Source organism: Pipistrellus hanaki, assembly GCF_964339955.1.
Source record: "Pipistrellus hanaki genome assembly, chromosome: 9".
NCBI classification, from domain to species: domain Eukaryota; kingdom Metazoa; phylum Chordata; class Mammalia; order Chiroptera; family Vespertilionidae; genus Pipistrellus; species Pipistrellus hanaki.
This window is the reverse complement of record NC_140511.1, coordinates 7,994,880-8,016,151: the sequence shown is the minus strand read 5'-3', so window position 1 is coordinate 8,016,151 and position 21,272 is coordinate 7,994,880. Positions and strand designations below refer to the sequence as shown.

Sequence of the window (21,272 nt, the reverse complement as noted above, 5' to 3'; positions counted from 1 at the left end):
GCAGAGGGGTGCCCAATCCTACCTGTCACAAGGCGGGGGCAGCGCCTCCTGGGCGCCCAGCCCCAGGCCCAGCAGCAGCAGCAGGCACAGCTGGCAGGTGCTCATGGTGGCCACGCTGCAGGCAGTGAGCGAGCTCAGGCAGCTCCTGCCCTGGGCACGCCTGGCCCACCTGCCAAGGCGGCAAAGTCCACGTGGGAGGCGTGGCCCCTGAGGGGAGCCAAGGAGGCAGCGGCCGGCGTGCCAGCAGCGGCCTGTGGCAGGCAGGGGATTGGCGCTGCCTCAGGAAGGTCACGCCTCGCTCGGCACCGGGAAGACGAGCCAAAGGGGCAGAGGGTGTGGGCCGGGCCGGGCTGCAGCCGGGGCCCAGGGCGATGGCTCGGCCCCGAGAGGAGACGGGAGGGGAGGCCCACTGCCCGCCGCCACCTGAGCAGTGAGTGCCCGGTGCCGCAGGACGGTCTGTGATCTTCCCTTATGCCCGGTCACTGTCCAGGGTGCACGGAGGGCCTGGCAGTGTGGGCTGCGACCGACGGCCGGGCCCTGTCCCCCCGCGTCCCCCCAAACTCCCCTCCTGCCACCTGCCCCCAGATGCTCGTACTTCCTTCCTTTTTGAAACTTAACTTTATTGTGGTTAAGTACATGTAACACAAAATTTGCCATTTCAACCTGTTTTTGTTGTTGTTAATCTTCACTCAAGTCTATTTTTTCCATTGACTTTTCCCCCCTCTTTTTTCCCCATTGATTTTTAGAGAGAGTGGAAGGGAGTGAGGGAAAGAGAAGAGAGAAACAGTGACATGAGAGAGACACATCCACTGGTTGCCTCCCACAGGAGCTCCAGCTGGGCCGGTATCTAACCTGCAACCCAGGTATGTGCCCTCAACCATAAATCGAACCCATGACTCTTTGGTGCCTGGCAGATACTCTAATCATTGAGCAACACTGGTCAAGGCTCACCATTTTTAAGAGCACAATTCAATTCAATGTATGCCTCATTACAATTTTCCCCATCATCTATTTCCTAACTTAAAAAAATTTTTTTTTTATTGATTTCAGAGAGGAAGGGAGAAAGATAGAAATATAGAGACATCAATGATGAGAGAGAATCACCAATTGGCTGCCTCCCGCAACCCCCCTCCCCCGACTGGGGGGATCGAGTCTGCAACCCGGGCATGTGCCCTTGGCTGGAATGGAACTTTGGACCCTTCAGTCCACAGGCCGATGCTCCATCCACTGAGCCAAACCAGCCAGGGCCCAAACTTTTTCTAATGATCCTGTTGTGGGGTCAAACCCTGGGTTTAAAATAAGACCACCAGCCGAGACCAGTTTGGCTCAGTGGATAGAGCGTCGGTCTGCGGACTGAAAGATCCCAGGTTCGATTCCGGTCAAGGGCATGTGCCTTGGTTGTGGGCACATCCCCGGTAGGGGGTGTGCAGGAGGTGGCTGATCGATGTTTCTCTCTCATTGATGTTTCTGGCTCTCTCTCCCTCTCTCTTCCTCTCTGTAAAAAGTCAATAAAATATATTTTTAAAAATAAGACCACCAGAGGCTGATGATTTATTTAAAAAAGTAGGCAAAGATTTATTGAAATATCTGGCCAGGACAGCCGTAAGAGCACCACACGCAGGCGGACTCTACACGACTGCACTGCTTCAGGGGCAGGTAGTTCTTTTTAAAGGTTCTGAGAAGGAAAACCCCTATTTTGTAACAAACTGTTGTTTAGAATTTTCTGCTGTTCTTCCTAGACAAAATGTTGCTGTCTAACCTTGTAGGCCAGAGACCAGATATGCCCACAATCTCAATACCATGCCAGGTGTCAAGGCCAGCATCGAGATAACCAATAAGTGCACATAGGGCTGGCTCTTTAATAAAAATTTTTTAAAAAAGGAAGTTCTGACTGCAACTATCCTATTGTTTAAGTAAGTGAAGGTCGAAGTCAGAATAGTAGGGTTAAAATTCAAACAGCAGTTTTTACCCAAGTATGATTGCTACCATATTTCAGATCCCACACAAATACTGAAACTAGTAAGCAATAACTCCACAGCCCCTCCAGCCACAGCCCCTGGGAGCCATATTCTACGTTCAATCTCAACACATCTGCCTGTTCTACGTGTGTCATGGAAGTGGAACCATACAATGTTTGTCCTTTGTGCCCAGTTTATTTCACTTAGCATCATGAAGACTATTCCATTGCGTGAACATATCTGTTCAGCTGTCGTTGGACCATGGGTTGCCTTCACCTTTTGGTTGTGGATCGTGCTGCTATGAACGTGGGTGTAAACAATCCTGGAGACTCGAGGTCAGTCTTTTGAGTGTGTGCCCAGAGGAGGGCTTACGGGGTCACATGGTGACTCAGTGTTTAATTTCTGAGGAACATAGGACAGTGCTCCCCAGTAGCTGTTCCATCTCATATTCTCCCTACTGGTGCACGATGGCTCCAGTCTATCCATTCCCAACACTTGTTCTTTTCTTTTTCTAATATATATATCTTTATTGATTTTAGAGAGGAAGGGTAAGGGATACAGAGACAGAAACATCAATGATGAGAGAGAATCATTACTGGCTGCCACCTGCATGCCCCCCTAACTCAGGGGGATCGAGGCCACAACCCTGGCATGTGCCCTTGTCCAGAATCAAACCTGGGACCTTTCAGTCTGCTGATCGACACTCTATCCATTGAGCCAAACCAGTGAAGGCAACACCTGTTCTTTTCTGTGTGTGTGTGTTTAAATTCTTTGCTTTTTTTTTTTTTTTTTTTTTTTAAGTCCTCATCAGAGGATATTTTTCTATTGATTTTTAGAGAGAGAAAAAGACAAAGAGAAACATTGATGTGAGAGAAACATATCGATTGGTTGCCTCCTGAATGAGCCCTGATCAGGGCCTGGCCAGAGAGGAGCCTAAAACCAAGGTTCGTGACTGGAATTGAACCTGGGATCCTTTGGTCCTCAGGTCAGTACTCTGCCACTGAGCCAAACCAGCTAGGGCTGTAGTTATTTTTTAAATAATAGACATCCTAATGAGTAGGAAGTGATGTCTCATTGTTTTTTTTTTCCTTTTCTTTAAAAATAAATCTTTATTGTTCAGATTATTACAGTTGTTCCTCTCCCCCCCCCCCCCCCCATAGCTCCCCTTCACCCGTTCCCACCCCACCCTCTGCCTCCCCCCACCCACTGTCCTCATCCATAGGTGTATATTTGTCCAGGCTCTTCCCACACCCCCACACCCCTTTCCCCCGGAGAATTGTCAGTCCACTCCCTTTCTATGCCCATAATCCTATTATATTCACCAGTTTATTCTGTTCATTAGATTTTTTATTCACTTGATTTTTACATTCACTTGTTGATAGATATGTATTTGTTGTTCATAATTTTTATTTTTACCTTTTTCTTCTTCTTCCTCTTCTTAAAGAATACTTTTCATCATTTCATATAATACTGATTTGACGGTGATGAACTCCTTTAGCTTTTTCTTATCTGGGAAGCTCTTTATCTGACCTTCAATTCTAAATGATAGCTTTGCTGGGTAGAGTAATCTTGGTTGTAGGTTCTTGCTGTTCATCACTTTGAATATTCCTTGTCACTTCCTTCTGGCCAGCATAGTTTCTGTTGAGAAACCAGCTAACAGTCGTATGGGTACTCCCTTGTAGGTAGTAACTGTTTTTCCCTTGCTGCTTTTAATATTCTCTCTTTACCTTTGCCCTTGGCATTTTAATTATGATGTGCCTTGGTGTGGTCCTCTTTGGATTCCTTTTGTTTGGGGGGTTCTCTGCTATTCCTGTACTTATAAGTCTACTTCTTTCACCAGGTGGGGGAAGTTTTCTGTCATTATTTCTTCAAATAGGTTTTCAGTATCTTGCTCTCTCTCTTCTTCTGGCACCCCCATAATTCGGATGTTGGTATGTTTGAAGTTGTCCCAAAGGCTCCTTACACTATCTTCATATTTTTTAATTCTTTTTTATTTTTTATTTTCTGGTTGGGTGTTTTTTGTATTTCATATCTTTGACTTGATTCTTGTGATCCTCTAGTCTGCTATTGGATCTCTGTGTATTATTCTTTATTTCAGTCAGTGTATATTTAATTTCTAGTTGGTCCTTTTTCATATCCTCAAAGGTCTCACTAATTTTATTGGCCTTTTCTAGAAAGTTCTTGAAAAACCTTATAACTGTGGTATTGAACTCTATATCCAGTCATTTGCTTTCCTCCATTTCTTTCATTTGTGACCTGTTTCTTTTTCTCCACATTTTAGCTTCTTCCCTGAGTTGATAGAGTGGCTCTGTGTTCTAGGTGTCCTATATGGCCCTGTGGCTCAGCCTCCGTAATTATCTGAGGTAGACACTCTTGGTACACCCATTTGTGGGCTGTGTGCCTTCATTGTTGTTGGTATCACTGGGAGGAATAGACCTCCAGGCCAATTGGCTGGGAGGATCAGCTGTGTCTACGATGGGAGAACTTCTGTGCTGGAGTCACCCTTATAAGGCAAAACTTGCTTCAGTGGGGCTTTGGTGCTCACTGAGTAGGCTTCCTGAGTGTGTCCCTTATGCATCTGAGGAGTTGTATGTATCTGTTCAGTTTTAACAACATTTGTTAAATAGCATGTCTTTGCCCCCTTTGTCAGATATTTTTTAAAAATATATTTTACTGATTTTTTACAGAGAGGAAGAGAGAGGGATAAAGAGTTGGAAACATCAATGAGATGTGTCCGCACTGGGGAAGTGTCCATAACCAATGTACATGCCCTTGACTGGAATTGAACCTGGGACCTTTCAGTCCGCAGGCTGATGCTCTATCCACTGAGCCAAACCGGTTTTGGCTCCTTTGTCAGATATTAACTAACCACAGAGGCCTGGGTTCCTTTTCGGGCTGTTTTCCTCCACGGACCCATGTGTCTGTTTGTGCCGGTTCTAGGTTGTGTGGGTCATGAGGAGCATAGCTTGATATCAGGGAGAGTAATTCCTCCAACTTTGTTCTCCCTCAGGATTGCTGTGCTGTTTGTGGTCTTCTGTGGTTCCACACAAATGTTTGAATTACTTGTTCTAGTTCTGTGAAATATACCATTTATGTGTTGGTAGGAATTGCATTGAACCTATAGATTGCTTTGGGTAATATTTTAATGATGGTAATTCTTCCTATCCATGAGCACAGGACTTGTTTCCATTTATTTGTATTTTCAATTTCTTCCTTCAGTGTCTTAGAATTTTTAGAACAGGCCTTTTCCCTCCCTGGTTAAAATTATTCCAGATTTATTATTATTTTTTGAGGCAACTATAAATGGAATTGTTTTCTTATCTTCCCTTTCTAGTAGTCCATTGTTGATATATGAAAACTCAACAATATTTATTTCGTATCCTGCTATTCTGCTGAGGCTCCCGTCCCCCGAGGCCTCCCGGGTGGGAGGGAGGGGCGCCCAGGCTGAGGTGCCGGCTCTGCCCCAGGGACAACATCAGGGTCCTGGCCATGGAGCTGGACTTCTGGGCCGAGAAGAGGAATGTCTCTGTGAGTGTGGGGGGGAGGAGCTACGTCCTGAATCACTACCACGTCCCTTATGGGATGCCCAGGTGAGGCCCTGTCTTCACTCCCGAGCGGGTGTCATCAGCCCTGGCAGGAGGGCACGTGCCTCATGCCCCCTCTCAGGGGGCGAGACTGGGGATGGAGCTGCGTCTTAGGAAAGGAGTCCTGGGCTGAAGCTAGTGTGGCCTGCACCACCTTCGCCTCCTCCATGCCACTGGCTTGGCCTTGGAGACCCACAGAGTCTGCAGCCGTGAGTGCCAACGTGGGACAGTGGGTGCCCGTGGGCAGGATACCTTGGTTGGTGTCCTGCTGTTAGAGTCCCAGGGCCTGGGGCTGGAAAAGGGTGCCTCAGGTCTCCTGCCCCTGCCCCTGCTCCTACCACCTCCCCCTGCGGATCAAGACCACTGTTTTGTTGCCCTCAGTTGCACATGGCTGGCTTGGCCACAAGGACACCTGCGCCCGCAGAGTGAGGGGCCCCACGCCCCGGCTGAGTGTGCGGGAGGCGGCATCCCCACACATGGCCACTGGTTTCTGGAGGAAAAGGAAGGTGCTCTGGGCCGGGCGGCAGCCGGTCCTGGTGTCCGTGGTGGCTTCTGCCATGCCTCTTCTCACCTCGCTGCCCACTGTGACCTCACTCTGTGGACAGGGCACCAGCCCAAGGAGGCCGCTCACTCACCCTGCTGGCCCAGCGTCAGCACACAGGTCCTCCTGGGGGGGGGGGGGGGGGCGCTTGCTCTCTCTCTCTCTCTCCCTGGAATCGAGGGGACCAAGAGACTTCTTTTTTTTTCTTTTCAATTTATGTACAATTTATGTTCATCACAGAATTTTTAAAAATAAATATTTTTGATTTCAGAGGGAGAGGGAGACAGAAGCATAAGTGATGAGAGTCATGGATCAGCTGCCTCCCGCACGCCCCACACTGGGTATCGAGCCCGCAGCCCAGGCCTGTGCCCTGACCGGGAATTGAACTGTGACCTCCTGGTTCATAGGTGGATGCTCACCACTGAGCCGCACAGGCCGGGCTCCCTGAAAGACTGTTAAAGCAAAGCAGGTTCCAGGAGCGCCAGTGTGTGGGAGCTGGCACATTCCCAGACACAGGTCTGTGGAGGAGCGGGTGTGGGACCCTTGGTTGCCAGATCTCCCAACCTTTTGAAATAAAAGGAAATACATCTTTTTACTTAAAATGTCCCACACTCTAGCTGAAACCTGGGGGTGATGCCTGCATGCGGGAGGAGTGAGGAGAGGGCCCCTCGCGGGAAAGAAGCCTCAGCTGGCGCCTTGGGCCTGTCACAGCCGGCCCTAACGGATGGAAACGCTCAGAACCCACCCTGTGTGCGGGAATGCTGTCCCGCATGGGAGGCGCCCGCAGAATCCCAGGGCGATGGATAGACAAGCGCCTGTTCTTTTCTTCTGATCTGGACCGCCTCGGCCCACTTGGGGGGCCTGCGGCTCAGAGGGGTTCCTGACCTTCTGGGGGCTCCTCCCAGGTCTGAGCGCCGGGAGCATCGTCAGGGGGAAAGCCACACTAACAGTTCACTCAGCTTGGGTTTGCAGAGGGGCCGCAGCTTGTGGGGAGCACCGAGAAGGGGACCCCGAGATGCCCTCAGCCTCCTAAGTCTCAGAAGCAGCCCTCCTACCCTCCCAGCACCACCCTGCGGCTCTCCCAGGCCCCGACCCAGTGCCTCCTGTAGCAGAGGGACCAGTTCCTCCAGCCCCCAGCACACACTGAGCCCATGGGGCCGGCCGGCTCACTGAGCCCCAGGCGCGGGGCTGCTAGCAGAGGAGCTGCTGGGCTGCTCACTGGGCCATGCAGTCCCCTGGACCCGGAGGAAGCCCATCGGTGATCTCCCTCTCCTGTCTCCCTCCCTGATGTCTCTCCCCCTCCCTGATATCTCTCCCCCTCACTCATGTCTCTCCCTCCCTCATGTCTCTCTCTCTGGAAGCCTGTCCTCAGTGAGGAGTGAGTGAATGAATGAAGGAGTGGGAGGCTTTGCAGTTGCCCTCTGCCCTCCCACCCTCCTGCCTCGGGCACAGAGGCCGCCTGCAGCGGGCGGCGCCTGAGCTGGAGCCGCAGCTAAGGCGGCGCCCATAGGGGGGCAGCCGCCCCGGCCCCTCGGGCGCAGGCCTGGCGCTGGCTCCACGAGGAAAGCGCCCCAAGCCGCTGGCTCCGTCCCGGACCCCCTGGGCGGCGCGGCCGGGAGGGGGAGGCGGCCCCGCAGCTGTCCGTCCCTGCGCTGTGCTCCCTCCTGAGGCGCGTCTTCGACATGTTAACCACCGTCCGTCCGCCGGGCCTGGGCCCGGGGCTGAGCTGGACCGATGGCCGGGTCCGGGTGGGTCCCGTCAGGGCGCAGGCGGGCTGGGGGTTCCGACGGGGGGTGCGGGGGCAGCGGGCCCCCGGTTCCCTCAGCACGGACCCCCCCTCACTCCCACCCCTCTGAGCCATAAAACAGCGCCAGAGAGGCCGCCGGCTGGGCTGGCTCCGGCCGCCGTATGCACTGCGAGGGCGGGCCCCGGAGCCGCTCGGAGCGGGGCGGCGGCCTGACCGCGCCTCCTCTGAGCGGCCCCGCCGCCGCCCCTCAGGCCCCGCCGCCCCGCCGCCCCCTCCTCAGGCCCCGCTGCCGCGCCCGCCGCCGCCCCGCGAGGCCTGAGCGGGAAGCGGAGCGACCGGGCGCCCGCTCTCCTCTGCGCAGGCGCTGCTGCGGCCCGGCGCCCGCCCTCCTCCCTGTGCGCAGGCGCCCTGCAGCCCCCGCCCCGAGACCGCCCGCCGCGCCGGGCCAGGCGCTGTGAGGGGCTCAGGCCCGCCCGGTTCCGCCGCGTCGGGTCCCCGCGCAGACACAACCGTGGTCCCTGAGGCCAGGCTCCTCTCTGAAGAGGGGCGGCCTCCTTCAGGGGCGCGGCCCGAGGAGACGCTGTTTGTGTGGGTCGCCATCCCGGGCACCTGTGCTGAGCCGGGAAGCTGCACCCGCAGCTCAGGGGAGGACGGACCCAGGCCCCGCGGAGAGGCGCCCCAGCGGCCACCGGCCTCGCCTGGGGGCCCCGTCAGCCGGGCCTCGCCTGGGGCCCCGTCAGCCGGGCGCGCCACGCTGCCCTCCAGGAGCCTCCCGTGCGGCCTGCAGCGCACGCCTGGCGGGAGGGCGGCATGGCCGTCCGGGCGCTGCTCCGGCACACGCCCCGGGCGGCGGTCACCCTGTCCGGGCCCGCCTGTGGTGCGGAGGAGCCTCTGCCTGGCCGCCATCGGCATGGAAGCGAAGGTGGACAAGAGCAGCCGCCGGAGCAAGTCTGTCCCGGGTCCCGGCTCAGCGGGAGAGGATTGTCAGGACCCGGGACTTCATCGCCGTAGACCCAGGGGCTCAGGCCTCTCACTCCTCAGGGGAAGGGAATTCCGGGTGCACACCCAGCCTCCTCACCGCTGTCAGCCGGGAATCCGCCCAGACCTGGACCTGGCTGAGCGAAGGCTCCCGCAGGCCCTCCCGCCCGCCGGCCCGCGGGCAGGGCTGCTCCCAGGAGGCAGCTGCCCGCTCCTCAGCCAGGGCTTCCTCTGGCCGCAAGTCCACGGCATGCTCTGCCCCGCGGGTTCTCACATTCTCACCGAGGCACGCGGTTGGTCAGTCGGGGGGCGGGGGCAGGAAGGAAGGAAGGATCTGATGTGGCAACTTCCAGCCTTGGCTCCAGGCTTGGCCACTGAGTGAAGGCTGCTCAGGCGGCGGGAGGGCGCAGGAGGTCTTCTTAGGGCCGATCTCATTGATGTGTGTGATACAGGCTGGCCCGCGGCACAGCCCCTACCCCCAGGCAGACACAACACCTTCTTCCTTCAAATAGGGAAAAACTCAGAGCGCATGGGTCAGTTCAGAGTAGAATGATAAGAAGCATAGGTATGCTTACTTTATCCTATTTTCTTCAGATTTTGTTTTGAAAACAAACATTAACAGCTCCAACTGACACTTCCTGTCCCCTGTCCTGCTTGCATCCTGCCCTCCCCTCAGGGGAAAGTGCCCCCACACGTCTTTATGTTTTTACTGTATGTATTTACAAACAATGGATAGCATCGCTTTGCATGTTATTTTTTATTGTTGTGAATCTACATAACATCGTATTGACAGTTTTCCCCATTTTTAATCTTTAAGATCCTTGCTTTCCATTACCTTCAGTACTTCATGCCATTCCCTTCTGGCCTGTAGTTTCTGATGAGAAATCAGGTGTCAGCCTTATGGGAGCTCCTTTGTAGGTAACAAATTACTTTTCTCTGGCTACCTTTAAGATGCTGTCTTTCATTTTTGGCATTTTAATTATGATGTGTCTGGGCATGGGCCTGTTTGGGTTCTTTTTGCTTGGGATTCTCTGTGCTTTCTGAACTTGCATGACTTTTTCCTTTACCAGGTTAGGGAAGTTTCCTGTCATTATTTCTTCAACCACATTCTCTATTCCTTTCTCCCATTCTGCCTCTGCTGGCACTCCTGTTATTCTAACATTGTTATGTTTCATGTTGTCCCAAAGCTCCCTTAAGCTGTCCCCCTGTTTTTTAATTGTTTATTCTTTTTTGTTCTCTGATTTTTTCAACCCTATCTTCTAATTCACTAATTTATCCTCAGCTTCTCCTAATCTGCTGTGTATTCCTTCCAAAGTGGTCTTTATTTGTGCTGTCATTCTTTATTTCTGTTTTCATAGTTACTATATCTTTTCTCATGCTGTTTAGCATCTTTACCATCATTATTATATCAGATAAATATCTTATTTCCACTTCATCTATCTCTTCTTCTGGAGAATTCTCTTGTTCTTTCATTTGGGGGTTGTCTCCTCCAGTGCCATGAAGAGAAGTCTCCATAACTTTCGGCTGTGAAAACAGTGGGGATTATGGCTGAGTAACACAGAGGCTGCTGGAGTCCCAGGCAGTTCTCTTAAAGGGCCCATGCATGGACTTACTTGAATTCCCTCCCTCTAGTTCCAGCACTGGGGCAGCAGGTTGAAAGGCACAGAGACATATGAGGAGGAATTGCATTGTCCAGCATCAGAGTGAGAGCTGGGCTGGGGTGGTGGTGGTACACAGCTTTCTACCAGACAGAAGTATTGGCAAAGTCCATTGTTAATTTTCCAAGCCCTCCCCATATAGAGCCTGCCTTGGCACATGCTTAAGATTTTCCTAAAATCTCTCAAACAGGAAGCATGTAGCCTCAGCATGTCCCATACCTCTCGCTAAAAGGCCTCAGGCCCAGCACTGGCAGTGACTGGCCTTGGTTTGCAGCTTGGCCTCATCTGGGCACTTCCAAGCCCAGCACACGCAGCAGCCATCTGCACATAACTTTGTAGGTTAGGCACGGTAGTCCTGGCAGAACACAAGTGGTGGTTGACCTTGGCCTGCTCCTCCCAGGATGCCCCAGAGCCAGTGCACCTGGACAGCTTCTGACCACATCAAACATTGACGTGCAAATAACAATCAAGGCTCAACTATAAGAGGAGGGTATACACAGCCCACATAGGGAGTGCATCTTGAGTGCCAAACTTGGGTGGCCAGGTAGGCTGTGTCACTGGACCCTACAGGTCACCTACTACATTAAGCCACTCTACTAAGTCTGGAAGACAGCAGCTGTATGTAAAACATAGAAACACGGGGGGGGGGGGGGGGGGGCCTGCCAAAATGAGGAGACAAAGAAGCATGTCCCAAATGAAAGAACAACAAAACTCCAGAAAAAGAACTGAACAAAATGGAGACAAGCAATCTACCAGATACAGAGTTCAAAACACTGATTATAAGGATGCTCAATGAAATTAAGAGAAGAGTAGAGGAACTTAGAAATTCAACAAAGAGACAGGAAACATAAAAATAGAACTAAAAAATATAAAAAGGAACCAGTGAGAAATGAAGAACACATGAACTGAAATGAATATATTTCAGGGAATCAACAGATTACATAAAGCCAAGAATCAAATCATTTGAATATATGGAAACAGAAATCACCCAATAAGCACAGCAAAAAGAAAAAAAGAATTATAAAAATAAGGTTAATGTAAGGAGCCTCTGGGACAACTTTAAGTGTACCCACATCTGCAATTTGGGGGTACCAGAAGGAGAAGAGAAAAATTCCCTAACCTGGTGAGGGAAATAGACATACAAGTCCAGGAAGTTCAGAGTTCTAAACAAGATGAACCCAAATAGGTCCACACCAACACACCATAATTAAAATGCCAAAAGGTTAAAGACAAAAGTTAAAGTAGCAAGAGAAAAGCAGTTAGTTGTCTACAAGGGAGCACCCATGAGTGTCAGCTGGTTTCTCAACAGAAACTGCAGCCTGGAGGGAGTGGCAAGAAATGTTCAAAGTCACGAAATGCAAGGATCTACAACCAAGATTATTCTACCCAGAGAAGCTATCATTTAAAATTGAAGGTCAGATAAAGAGTTTCACAGGCAAGAAAAAAGCTAAGAGAGTTAATTGCCACCAAACCAGAATTATATGAAATGTTAAAGGGTCTTCTTTAAGAAGGGGAAGAAAGATAAAAACTATGAACAAGAAAATGGCAATAAATACATATTCTTCAATAATTGAATCTAAAAATTAAAATAAACTAGCAGAACAGAGAACATTTTGAGGGTTTCCAGATGAGAGGGGTACTGGGGGGGCTGGGTGAAAAATGTGAAAGGATTAAAATATACAAATTGGCCGGGACCGGTTTGACTCAATGGATAGAGCGTCGGCTTGGGGACTGAAGGGTCCCGGGTTCGATTCCGGTCAAGGGCATGTACCTTGGTTGCGGGCATATCCCCAGTAGGGGGTGTGCAAGAGGCAGCTGATCTATGACTCTCATCGATGTTTCTGGCTCTCTATCTCTCTCCCTTCTTCTCTGTACAAAATCAATAAAATATATTTAAAAAAAAAATAATAAAATATACAAATTGGGCCAAAACCGGTTTGGCTCAATGGATAGAGCGTCGGCTTGGGGACTGAAAGGTCCCAGGTTCAATTCCGGTCAAGGGCATGTACCTTGGTTGCAGGCATATCCCCAGTAGGGGGTGTGCAAGAGGTAGCTGATCGATGACTCTCATTGATCTTTCTAACTATCTCTCTCCCTTCCTTTCTGTACAAAATCAATAATATATATTTTTAAAAATAAGATATACAAATTGGTTGTTATAGTATATGAGAGGGCAGGACAGGATTAACTCGACAGGGCTAACTCCTGACTCCATCTTGTACTGTCTTCTCCATTTTGTATAACTTTGTCACTGTGTAACTGGACAGCCCTCACCCAACCAATCGGGGTCAGCCAAAGCAGTGACCTCACCACCCATCCCCCAGACCCCTATAAAACCTTTTGTTCTGTTGAAGCTCGCTCTCTCTCCACCTCGCTGCTGCATTGGTGTACGTGGGATTGAGCTCAGGCTAGCTCAAAATAAAAAAGGCTCTTTGCTTTTGCATCGGACTTGGCTCCCTGGGAGTTTTGGGGGATAACAAAATCTGGGCATAACAGTATAGTCATGTGGATGTAAATTACAGTATTGGGAATATAGTCAGCAATATTTTAATAACTATCTATGGTGTCAGATGGTGCAAGATTCATTGGGAAGATCATTTAGTAAGTAAGCTATGTAATGTCCAATCACTAGGATGTACACCTGAAAACTAATAATGCCTGTCAATAGTAATTTTAAAAATATAACATGATTTTTCAAAGGTGTATTTCTTCTTTTCCAAATATACAGTCAACCTAGTAAATAGTCACAAGTCCTTTTGAGGAAGTTTAGAAAGGGGATTCAGCTTCCCTTTTACTTAGAGGCTCTGTGTCAGTGAACTGGCTCAGTCCTCAAAACTTCAGAGATGATCAACAGACTGGCTCAAGTCAGAATTCTGCTCACCAGATCTAGAGCTTTTCTGTGCATCCACATCAAATAAAACATCAGAAGAATGTCATCTATTCAGTTCTAGGGACGCTGTAGACAATTAGATAAGGACAAAGGTGTCTACAGATAAGGGCCCCTCTTCAGAACTTCCAGAAGCCTTCTCTTTGTATGTTAATTGCATGCTCATAATTTTAATTCTTATGTGTGCACTTGGCCTATTTTTGCTAATTGCCATAGCTCCTGGATTTCTCCATGCCTTGCTTTTCCATTACCTGAAGTTTATCCCTTGGTACCACTGGCAGAAATTGGAATTATGATACTGTATACCATGGGTTTCTCATATCCATTCCCATGCCTCCCCTTAACCAATCCCCATGGGCTACCATTGATCTCATCAAATACATCCAATCCCAGAATCTTAGTCTAAGAATCTATTTTCTGAGGTCAGTTCAGGTCCCAATTACTGTCTGAGTCCCAACACAAAACAGAGAGCACATTTGTAAAAGGAGGGAATCTGAGGACAGTTTATTTACATACGCCCTATTTACAAAGGGAGAGGTGTAGGAAAACCCAAGTGAGTGGAGTGGGGGGAAAAGATCCTGAGGCAAAGAATCCCCAGTATAGTTTGTAATTAGATTAAGTCTTGCACAGAGTGTGGCAAAAGTAGGTTTACAATTGTTCATATGGAAATACAGTAATCTATACTAATAAAAGCCTAGTTGGCCCTCAAGTCATCACAAGATGGCTGGCAGGGTAGGGCAGTTGTGAGTGATTAGACCAGCAGGGAGGGCAGTTGGGGGCGATCGGGCCAGCAGAGGAACAGTTAGGTGTCAGTTGGGCCGGCAGAGGAGCAGTTAGGGGGAGATCAGGCAGGCAGGCAGAAGTGGTTAGGGGCAATCAGGCAGGAAAGCAGGCGAGTTGTTAGGAGCCAGCAGTCCTGGATTGTGAGAGGGATCAGGCCTGAACTGGCAGTCAGACATCCCCCAAGGGGCCCCAGGTTGGAGAGGGTGCAGGCTGGGCTGAGGAACAACCCTCCCCAGTGCACTAATTTCATGCACTGGGCCTCTAGTCTTATCTAATAATAGACTAACATCTAAATTGGCTGTATCTCTGCTATGCCCACCAGCCAATCAGGACTGATATGCAAATTAACCCAACAAAGATGGCAGTTAATTTGTACAAACAGGCAGTAAGCAACCATGGGCGGGCAGGATGCTTGCGTTGTCACCATGGTGACAATGCAGGTGTTCTGTCCCACCCCTCGTCTCTCAGGGCCTCTGGGCTGGAGTGAAAAGGTGGTGCCAGCAGCCAAGGAAAGGAAGGCCCTTTCTAGCACAAATCTTAGGGCATTGGGCTTTTAGTTTATAATAATAAAAGGGTAATATGCTAATTAGATCAGACATTCTTCTGGGTGACCTGGAAAAAGCATGGGCTGCAAGGGAAGCCCGGGTCCGGAGGGAAGCAGGTGCCAGCAGCTGGAGGAAAGCCTACTCTTGCACAAATTTCGTGCATCAGGCCTTTAGTTTATAATACAAAAATAAACTGTTTTGCACCCTGGCCCATTTGGCTCAGTTGGTTGGGTGTCATCCTATGCACTGAAAAGCTGCTGGTTCAATTCTTGATCAGGGCACAAGCTCAGGTTGGGGATTTAATTCCCATTAGGGGAGTAACCCCTTCCTCTGTCTCTAAAAAAAATAGCTTGCCCCAGCCGGTGTGGCTCAGTGGAGAGTGTTGGCCTGCAGACTGAAGGGTTTCAGGTTCAATTCTGATCAAGGCCACATGCCAGGTTGTGGACTCATCTCCAATTGGGGGTGGGGGGCAGCTTTCAGGAAGCAGCTGACCAATGATTTTTATCATTGGTGTTTCTCTCTCCCTCTGAAATCTATAAAAATATATTTTAAAAATGTTTTGTGCTCTCCCGGAGCTATGGGCTCAGGGGGAAAACTGCTCCATCTTGCAAGGAAAAGTGGATCTTATCTGAGGCCTGAAAAACCCACAACTGTGGAGACCACCGAACAGCTGTGAGGCTCCAATTGGCACAAACACACGGATTCAAGGGAGCTCTTCACTCCAACACCACAGAAAGGTCTGATTTTGCCGGGGATAACGTGAGGGATCTCGGTCCTGGCGGCGCTGGCCGTGGCGGCGGAGGCTGCCACAGTGGCTGAGGAGACGGAGAGAAGCGTGAGCGCGCTGCAAGAATCTGAGGACCAGGGAAGTCTGTGCCCACAAAAGTCCCCCACTGTTGGGTCTGGCGTGATCCATGAATGTGGAAGAGGGTCCTCAAGGTTGCTAACAAAGGGGAATCTTTAAAAAAAGCAACGTATTCTGATCTGACAAGAGGGAAAACGTTAGAATTTGTAAGGTGTGCAGGCTGCTTGAACTTTCGTGCAAATCTGTCCTGCGCATACCTGGGCTTGTTCTCCTTCATCCCTTTGCTTCTGAGTGGTAAGCAAAGACTACCCAGTTTGGCATATCCTGGGAGACTGCAGGGGGAAATTGTGTTTTGGAAACCAGGGATCAGAGCGGGGAGAGACCGTCTGGGAGCCAGCTCAGAGGTGGCCCACCTCCACAAACTGGTATTGAGTGCCATAGAGAAAGAAGGCTAGAGCAGCCAAAAAGACGGGGAAGTCAATCCAGAAACACTGTCACCTAGGGGTTGAATCACAAACTGATTTTTTAAATTAGTAATATTATTTAATAAAAAATAAAGGGACATAAGACACTAAGAAACAGCCTACTTAAAAATAAGGACTAGCTTACAACACTGAGGTGCAGTGGAACACAGGGAACTGCAATACTGTCTGGACTGAGAAACAGGTGTGCCAAACAGAATAACAAAGGAAGTGAATGATCTTCACTACTGCACATTTTTTCTATTTTTTATTTTATTTTCATTTTTTACATCTTTTACTTAAGAAACAAATTTTTTTCCTCACTTGATTTTACATTTTTAATTATTACATTTTTAGTTTCAACCAGCATTATTACTACTGCTATTTTACCTTTTTTGTTTCCTTTTCTTTTTTTTTTAAGTGCCATTCTATTTTACATTTGGATTAGTGTTCATTTTATTTTCATCTTTCCTATACCATCGTTTAACCCTAACACAACTCAACCTTTATGCCATCACTCTCTTCCTAACCTTTCCCCTTTTGGTGTCGTTTATTTAACCCTTTTCTGCTTTAGATTTTCCCTATTCTTTCTGCCTACCCCCTGCTAAAATTTTCAACCAACTTATATATCTAATTTCCAATACCCTGCTCCAAGTGCATATATACCACTCTCTGCTGTCTTAAAAAAAAAAAAAAAAAAAAATTGTTTTCCTCTCTGTCCTTTTGTTGTTGTATTGATTATATTGAATTTTTATGCTTTTTAGTGAGATTGTTTTGTTTATTCTTCTGTTGTTGTTGCTTGGTATTTTTTATTTGCTTTGTTTTTGTACTTCTGTTTTCCCTTGCCTTGCTTGATATTAGTGCGTGTTGTAGGTTGTATTAATCTCCAAGTACTGTTGTTGGCATTTGCTGGGATTAGGGTTGTTCTATTGGAATTTTCTCCCCATATATTGTATATAGTTTGTTCCCCTTTTCTCTCTTAGTCTCTTTCTTATCTCTTTTTCTTCCTTTTCCTATTTCCCAATTTCATTTCAACACTCCATTTTTTTCCTTTCTTTTCCCCTTTTTTATTTTTATTTTTTTATTCTTCTTCTTTCTCTCCTATCCCCTAATTTGCCTTTCTCTAGTGGTTACCCTTATTAAAGGTTATTAATATTGCAAATACATTTCTGTTCAATGCCTTTTGTATTGTACTGGGTTGTGTTGTATTTTGTGCCTTTAAATCAATGCTGGAGAGAGAGAGAACTACATAACCAGACATCCTAAAAAGAGAGACCATGGGGAGACAAAGAAATAGCCCACATATGAAAGAAAAGCAGGCACCACCAGGAAAGGAAGTAAACGAATTAGAGACAAGCAACCTACCAGAGCAAGAATTCAGAGAAATGATTGTAAGATGGCTAAAAAGAATGGAAGACAAATTTGACAATATGAGTAAGAACCAAGAGGAAATAAAAAAGAACCAAGAAGAAATGAAAAATGACATTGCTACTGTAAAGAACTCAATAGAAAGCATCAAGATTAGCCCTACCTTGTTTGGCACAGTGGATAGAGTGCTAAACTGCAGACTGAAGGGTCTTGGGTTCTATTCCAGCCCAGGCTCTGGTCAGGATGCATGCAGGAAGACAACCAGTCAATGTGTTTTTCTCACATATTTCTGTCTTTCCCTCTCTCTTCCACTGTCGCTAAATCAATGGGAAAATATCCTCGGGTGAGGATTAAAAAAAAAAAAAAAAGTTTTCCTCTTCTTATGTGGAAACCGGTTTGGCTCAGTGGATGGAGCGTCGGCCTGCGGACTGAGGGGTCCCAGGTTCGATTCCGGTCAAGGGCATGTACCTTGGTTGCGGCACATCCCCAGTAGGTGGTGTGCAAGAGGCAGCTGATAGATGACTCTCTCTCATTGATGTTTCTAACTCTCTATCCCTCTCTTTTCCTATCTGTAAGGAATCAATGAAATATATTAAAAAAAAAAAAAAAGAAAGCATCAAGAGTAGACTAGAAGAAGCAGAAGACCGCATCAGTGAGCTAGAAGACAAGATGGAAAAAAATACCCAATTAGAGCAGCTTCTAGAAAAAAAAAAAAAAAAAATTAAAAAGCAGGAGGAGAGCCTAAGAGAACTTTGGGACAACACAAAACAAAACAATATTAGAGTAATAGGGGTTCCAGAAGGAAAGGGGACTGAGGAAGACATAGAAAACTTATTTCAAGAAATGACAGAAAACTTTCCTGAGATAGAGAAGAAAAAACCAAACAAATCCAAGAAGCTCACAGAGTCCCAAACAAAATGAATCCGAAAAGACTGAGGCCAAGGCACATTATAATCAAATTGGCAAACATCAATGATAAAAAATCTTAAAAGCAGCCAGAGACAGAAAGTTACAAATAAAGCAACCCCCATCAGACTAGCAACTGACTTCTCAACAGAAACTCATCAGGTCAGAAGGGAATGTAATGAAATATACAAAGTCATGCATAGGAAGGGTCTGAATCCAAGAATACTATACCCAGCAAGACTATCAATCAAAATTGAAGGTGAAATCAGGAGCTTCACAGACAAAAAAAAAGTCTAAGGGAATTTATCACCACCAAACCAGCAATGCAAGAAATGCTAAAGGGTCTGCTGTAAAAATAAAAAAGAAACAGGAAGCAAAGAAGGAACACAGGGGTATAGAATAAAAATGGCGACAAATAAGTACTATCAATAATAACATTAAATGTAAATGGATTAAATGCCCCAATCAAAAGACATAGGTAACGGATTGGATAAGAAAACAAGACCCATATATCTGCTGTCTACAAGAAACCCATTTCAGAAAAAAAGATGCACACAGACTGAGGTGAAGGGATGAAAAAAGGTTTTCCAGGCAAATAGAAATGAAAAAAAAGCTGGGGTAGTAATACTTATATCTGACAAATTAGATCTCAAAGTGAACGACAAAACAAGAGATAATGAAGGCCACTTCATAACACTAAAGGGAGCAATCCAACAAGAAGAAATAATGCTGGTAAACATATATGCACCTAATACAGGAGCACCCAAATACATAAAAAAATTGCTGGAGGACATTAAGGGAGAGATTAATAGCAATACAATCATAGTAGGAGATTTTAATACCCCACTGTCACCTTTGGACAAATCATCTAAACAAAAAATCAGCAAAGAAACATCAATCCTAAATGACTCACTAGACCAGATGGAATTAATTGACATCTTTAGAACATTTCATCCCAAAGCCACAGAATATACATTCTTCTGAAGTGCACATGGGTCATTTTCAAAGATAGACCACATAGGCAGTCTCTTCAAATTCAAGAAGATAGAAATCATATCAAGCATCTTCTCAGATCATTGTGGCATAAAACTGGAAATCAACTAATAAAAATAATCCAAATAAATCAAACACATGGAGACTAAACAGCATGCTATTAAACAATGACTGGGTTGCCAGAGAAATCAAGGAAGAAATAAAAAACATCCTGGCAACAAACGACAATGAAAACACAACAATCCAAAATCTATGGGACACATCAAAAGCAGTCTTGAGAGGGAAGTTCATAGCTCTACAAGCCTACTGCAAAAAAAAAGAAAAATGGTAATAAATTATCTAACTCTACAACTCAAAGAGTTAGAAAAAGAGCAACAAGAAAAGCCCTGTGTAAGCAGAAGGAAGGAAATAATAAAAATCAGAGCAGAGATAAATGACATAGAGACCAAAGAAACAATACAAAAGATCAACAAAACCAAGAGCTGGTTCTTTGAAAGAATAAACAAGATAGATGAACCTCTAGCCAGGCTAACCAAGAAACAGAGAGGACTCAAATAAACAAAATCAGAAACGAATGAGGTGAAATAACAACAGACCCCGCCAAAATACAAAGGATTGTTACAAAATACTACAAACAACTCTATTCCAACAAACTGGACAACCTGAGGAAAAGAATATATTCCTAAAAAAATATAACCTTCCAAAACTCAATCAGGAAGAATCTAAAAATCTCAATAGGCCAGTAACTTTGGAAGAAATTGAAGCAGTCATCAAAAAGCTTCCAGCAAACAAAAGCCCAGTGCCAGATGGCTTCACAAGAGAGTTTTACCAAACATTCAAGGAAGAACTAAAACCTATCCTCCTCAAACTATTCCAAAAAATTCAAGAGGAAGGAACACTTCCAAGCTTTTTTTTTGAAGCCAGCATTACCCTAATACCAAAACCAGATAAAGACAACACAATGAAAGAGAATTACAGGCCAATATCCCTCATGAACATAGATGCCAAAATCCTCAACAAAGTTCTAGCAAATCGGCTGCAGCAGCACATCAGAAAGATCATACACCGCGACCAAGTAGGATTTATTCCGGGAATGCAAGGATGGTACAATATCCACAAATCAATAAATGTGATACATCACATAAACGAATTGAGAGATAAAAATCATTTAGTCATATCAATCGATGCAGAAAAAACATTTGATAAAATCCAACACCCTTTCCTGATAAAAACTCTCAACAAGGTGGGAATAGAAGGATCATACCTCAACATAATAAAAGCTATATATGATAAACCCACAGCAAACATCATACTCAATCAGCAAAAACTAAAACCATTCCCTCTAAGAACAGGAACAAGACAGGGATGCCCACACTCGCCAATCCTGTTTGACTGGAAATACTAGCCATTGTGATTAGACAAGAAGAAATAAAAGGCATCCAAATTGGAAAAGAAGTAAAACTGTCCTTATTTGCAGATGACATGATACTAAAAACTCTAAAGACTCCATCAAAAAACTAATTGATAGTTTGAATTTGGCAATGTAGCAGGATACAAAATTAATAAATGAATTTGGCAATGTAGCAGGATACAAAATTAACGCCAAGAAATCTATGGTATTTCTATACACCAATAGTGAACTTACAGAAACAGAGACTAAAAAAGCAATCCCATTTACCATAGCACCAAAAAAATTATGATACCTAGGAATAAACTAAGGAGGTAAAAGACCTATACGCAGAAAACTACATGACACTGAAAAAAATAGAGGAAGATGTAAACAGATGGAAGAACATACCATGTTCATGGATTGGTAGAATCAACATAATCAAAATGGCCATACTTCCCAAAGCAATTTATAGATTCAATGCACTCCCCATTAAAATACCAACGGCATACTTCACAGACCTAGAAAGAACTCTCCAAAAATTCATCTGGAACAAAAAAAGACCCTGTATAGCCACAGCAATCCTGAGAAAGAAGGGTAAAGTAGGAGGGATCTCAATACCAGATTTCAAGCTGTATTACAAAGCCACTGTTCTCAAAACAGCCTGGTAC

At 46.7% G+C, this 21,272-nt stretch overlaps 1 protein-coding gene across 1 annotated transcript in view; it reads right to left on the bottom strand.

Moving 5' to 3' along the window:
- The window catches only part of TREH (trehalase), a 31,440-nt gene extending 30,834 nt beyond the window's left edge, over positions 1-606 (bottom strand). Inside the window, exon 1 of the mRNA XM_084895589.1 lies at positions 23-606. Coding sequence (XP_084751715.1) covers positions 23-105 — 83 coding nt within the window. The 5' untranslated portion in view covers positions 106-606. The remainder of the gene's footprint in view (positions 1-22) is intronic.
- Positions 607-21,272: the final 20,666 nt, after the last annotated feature.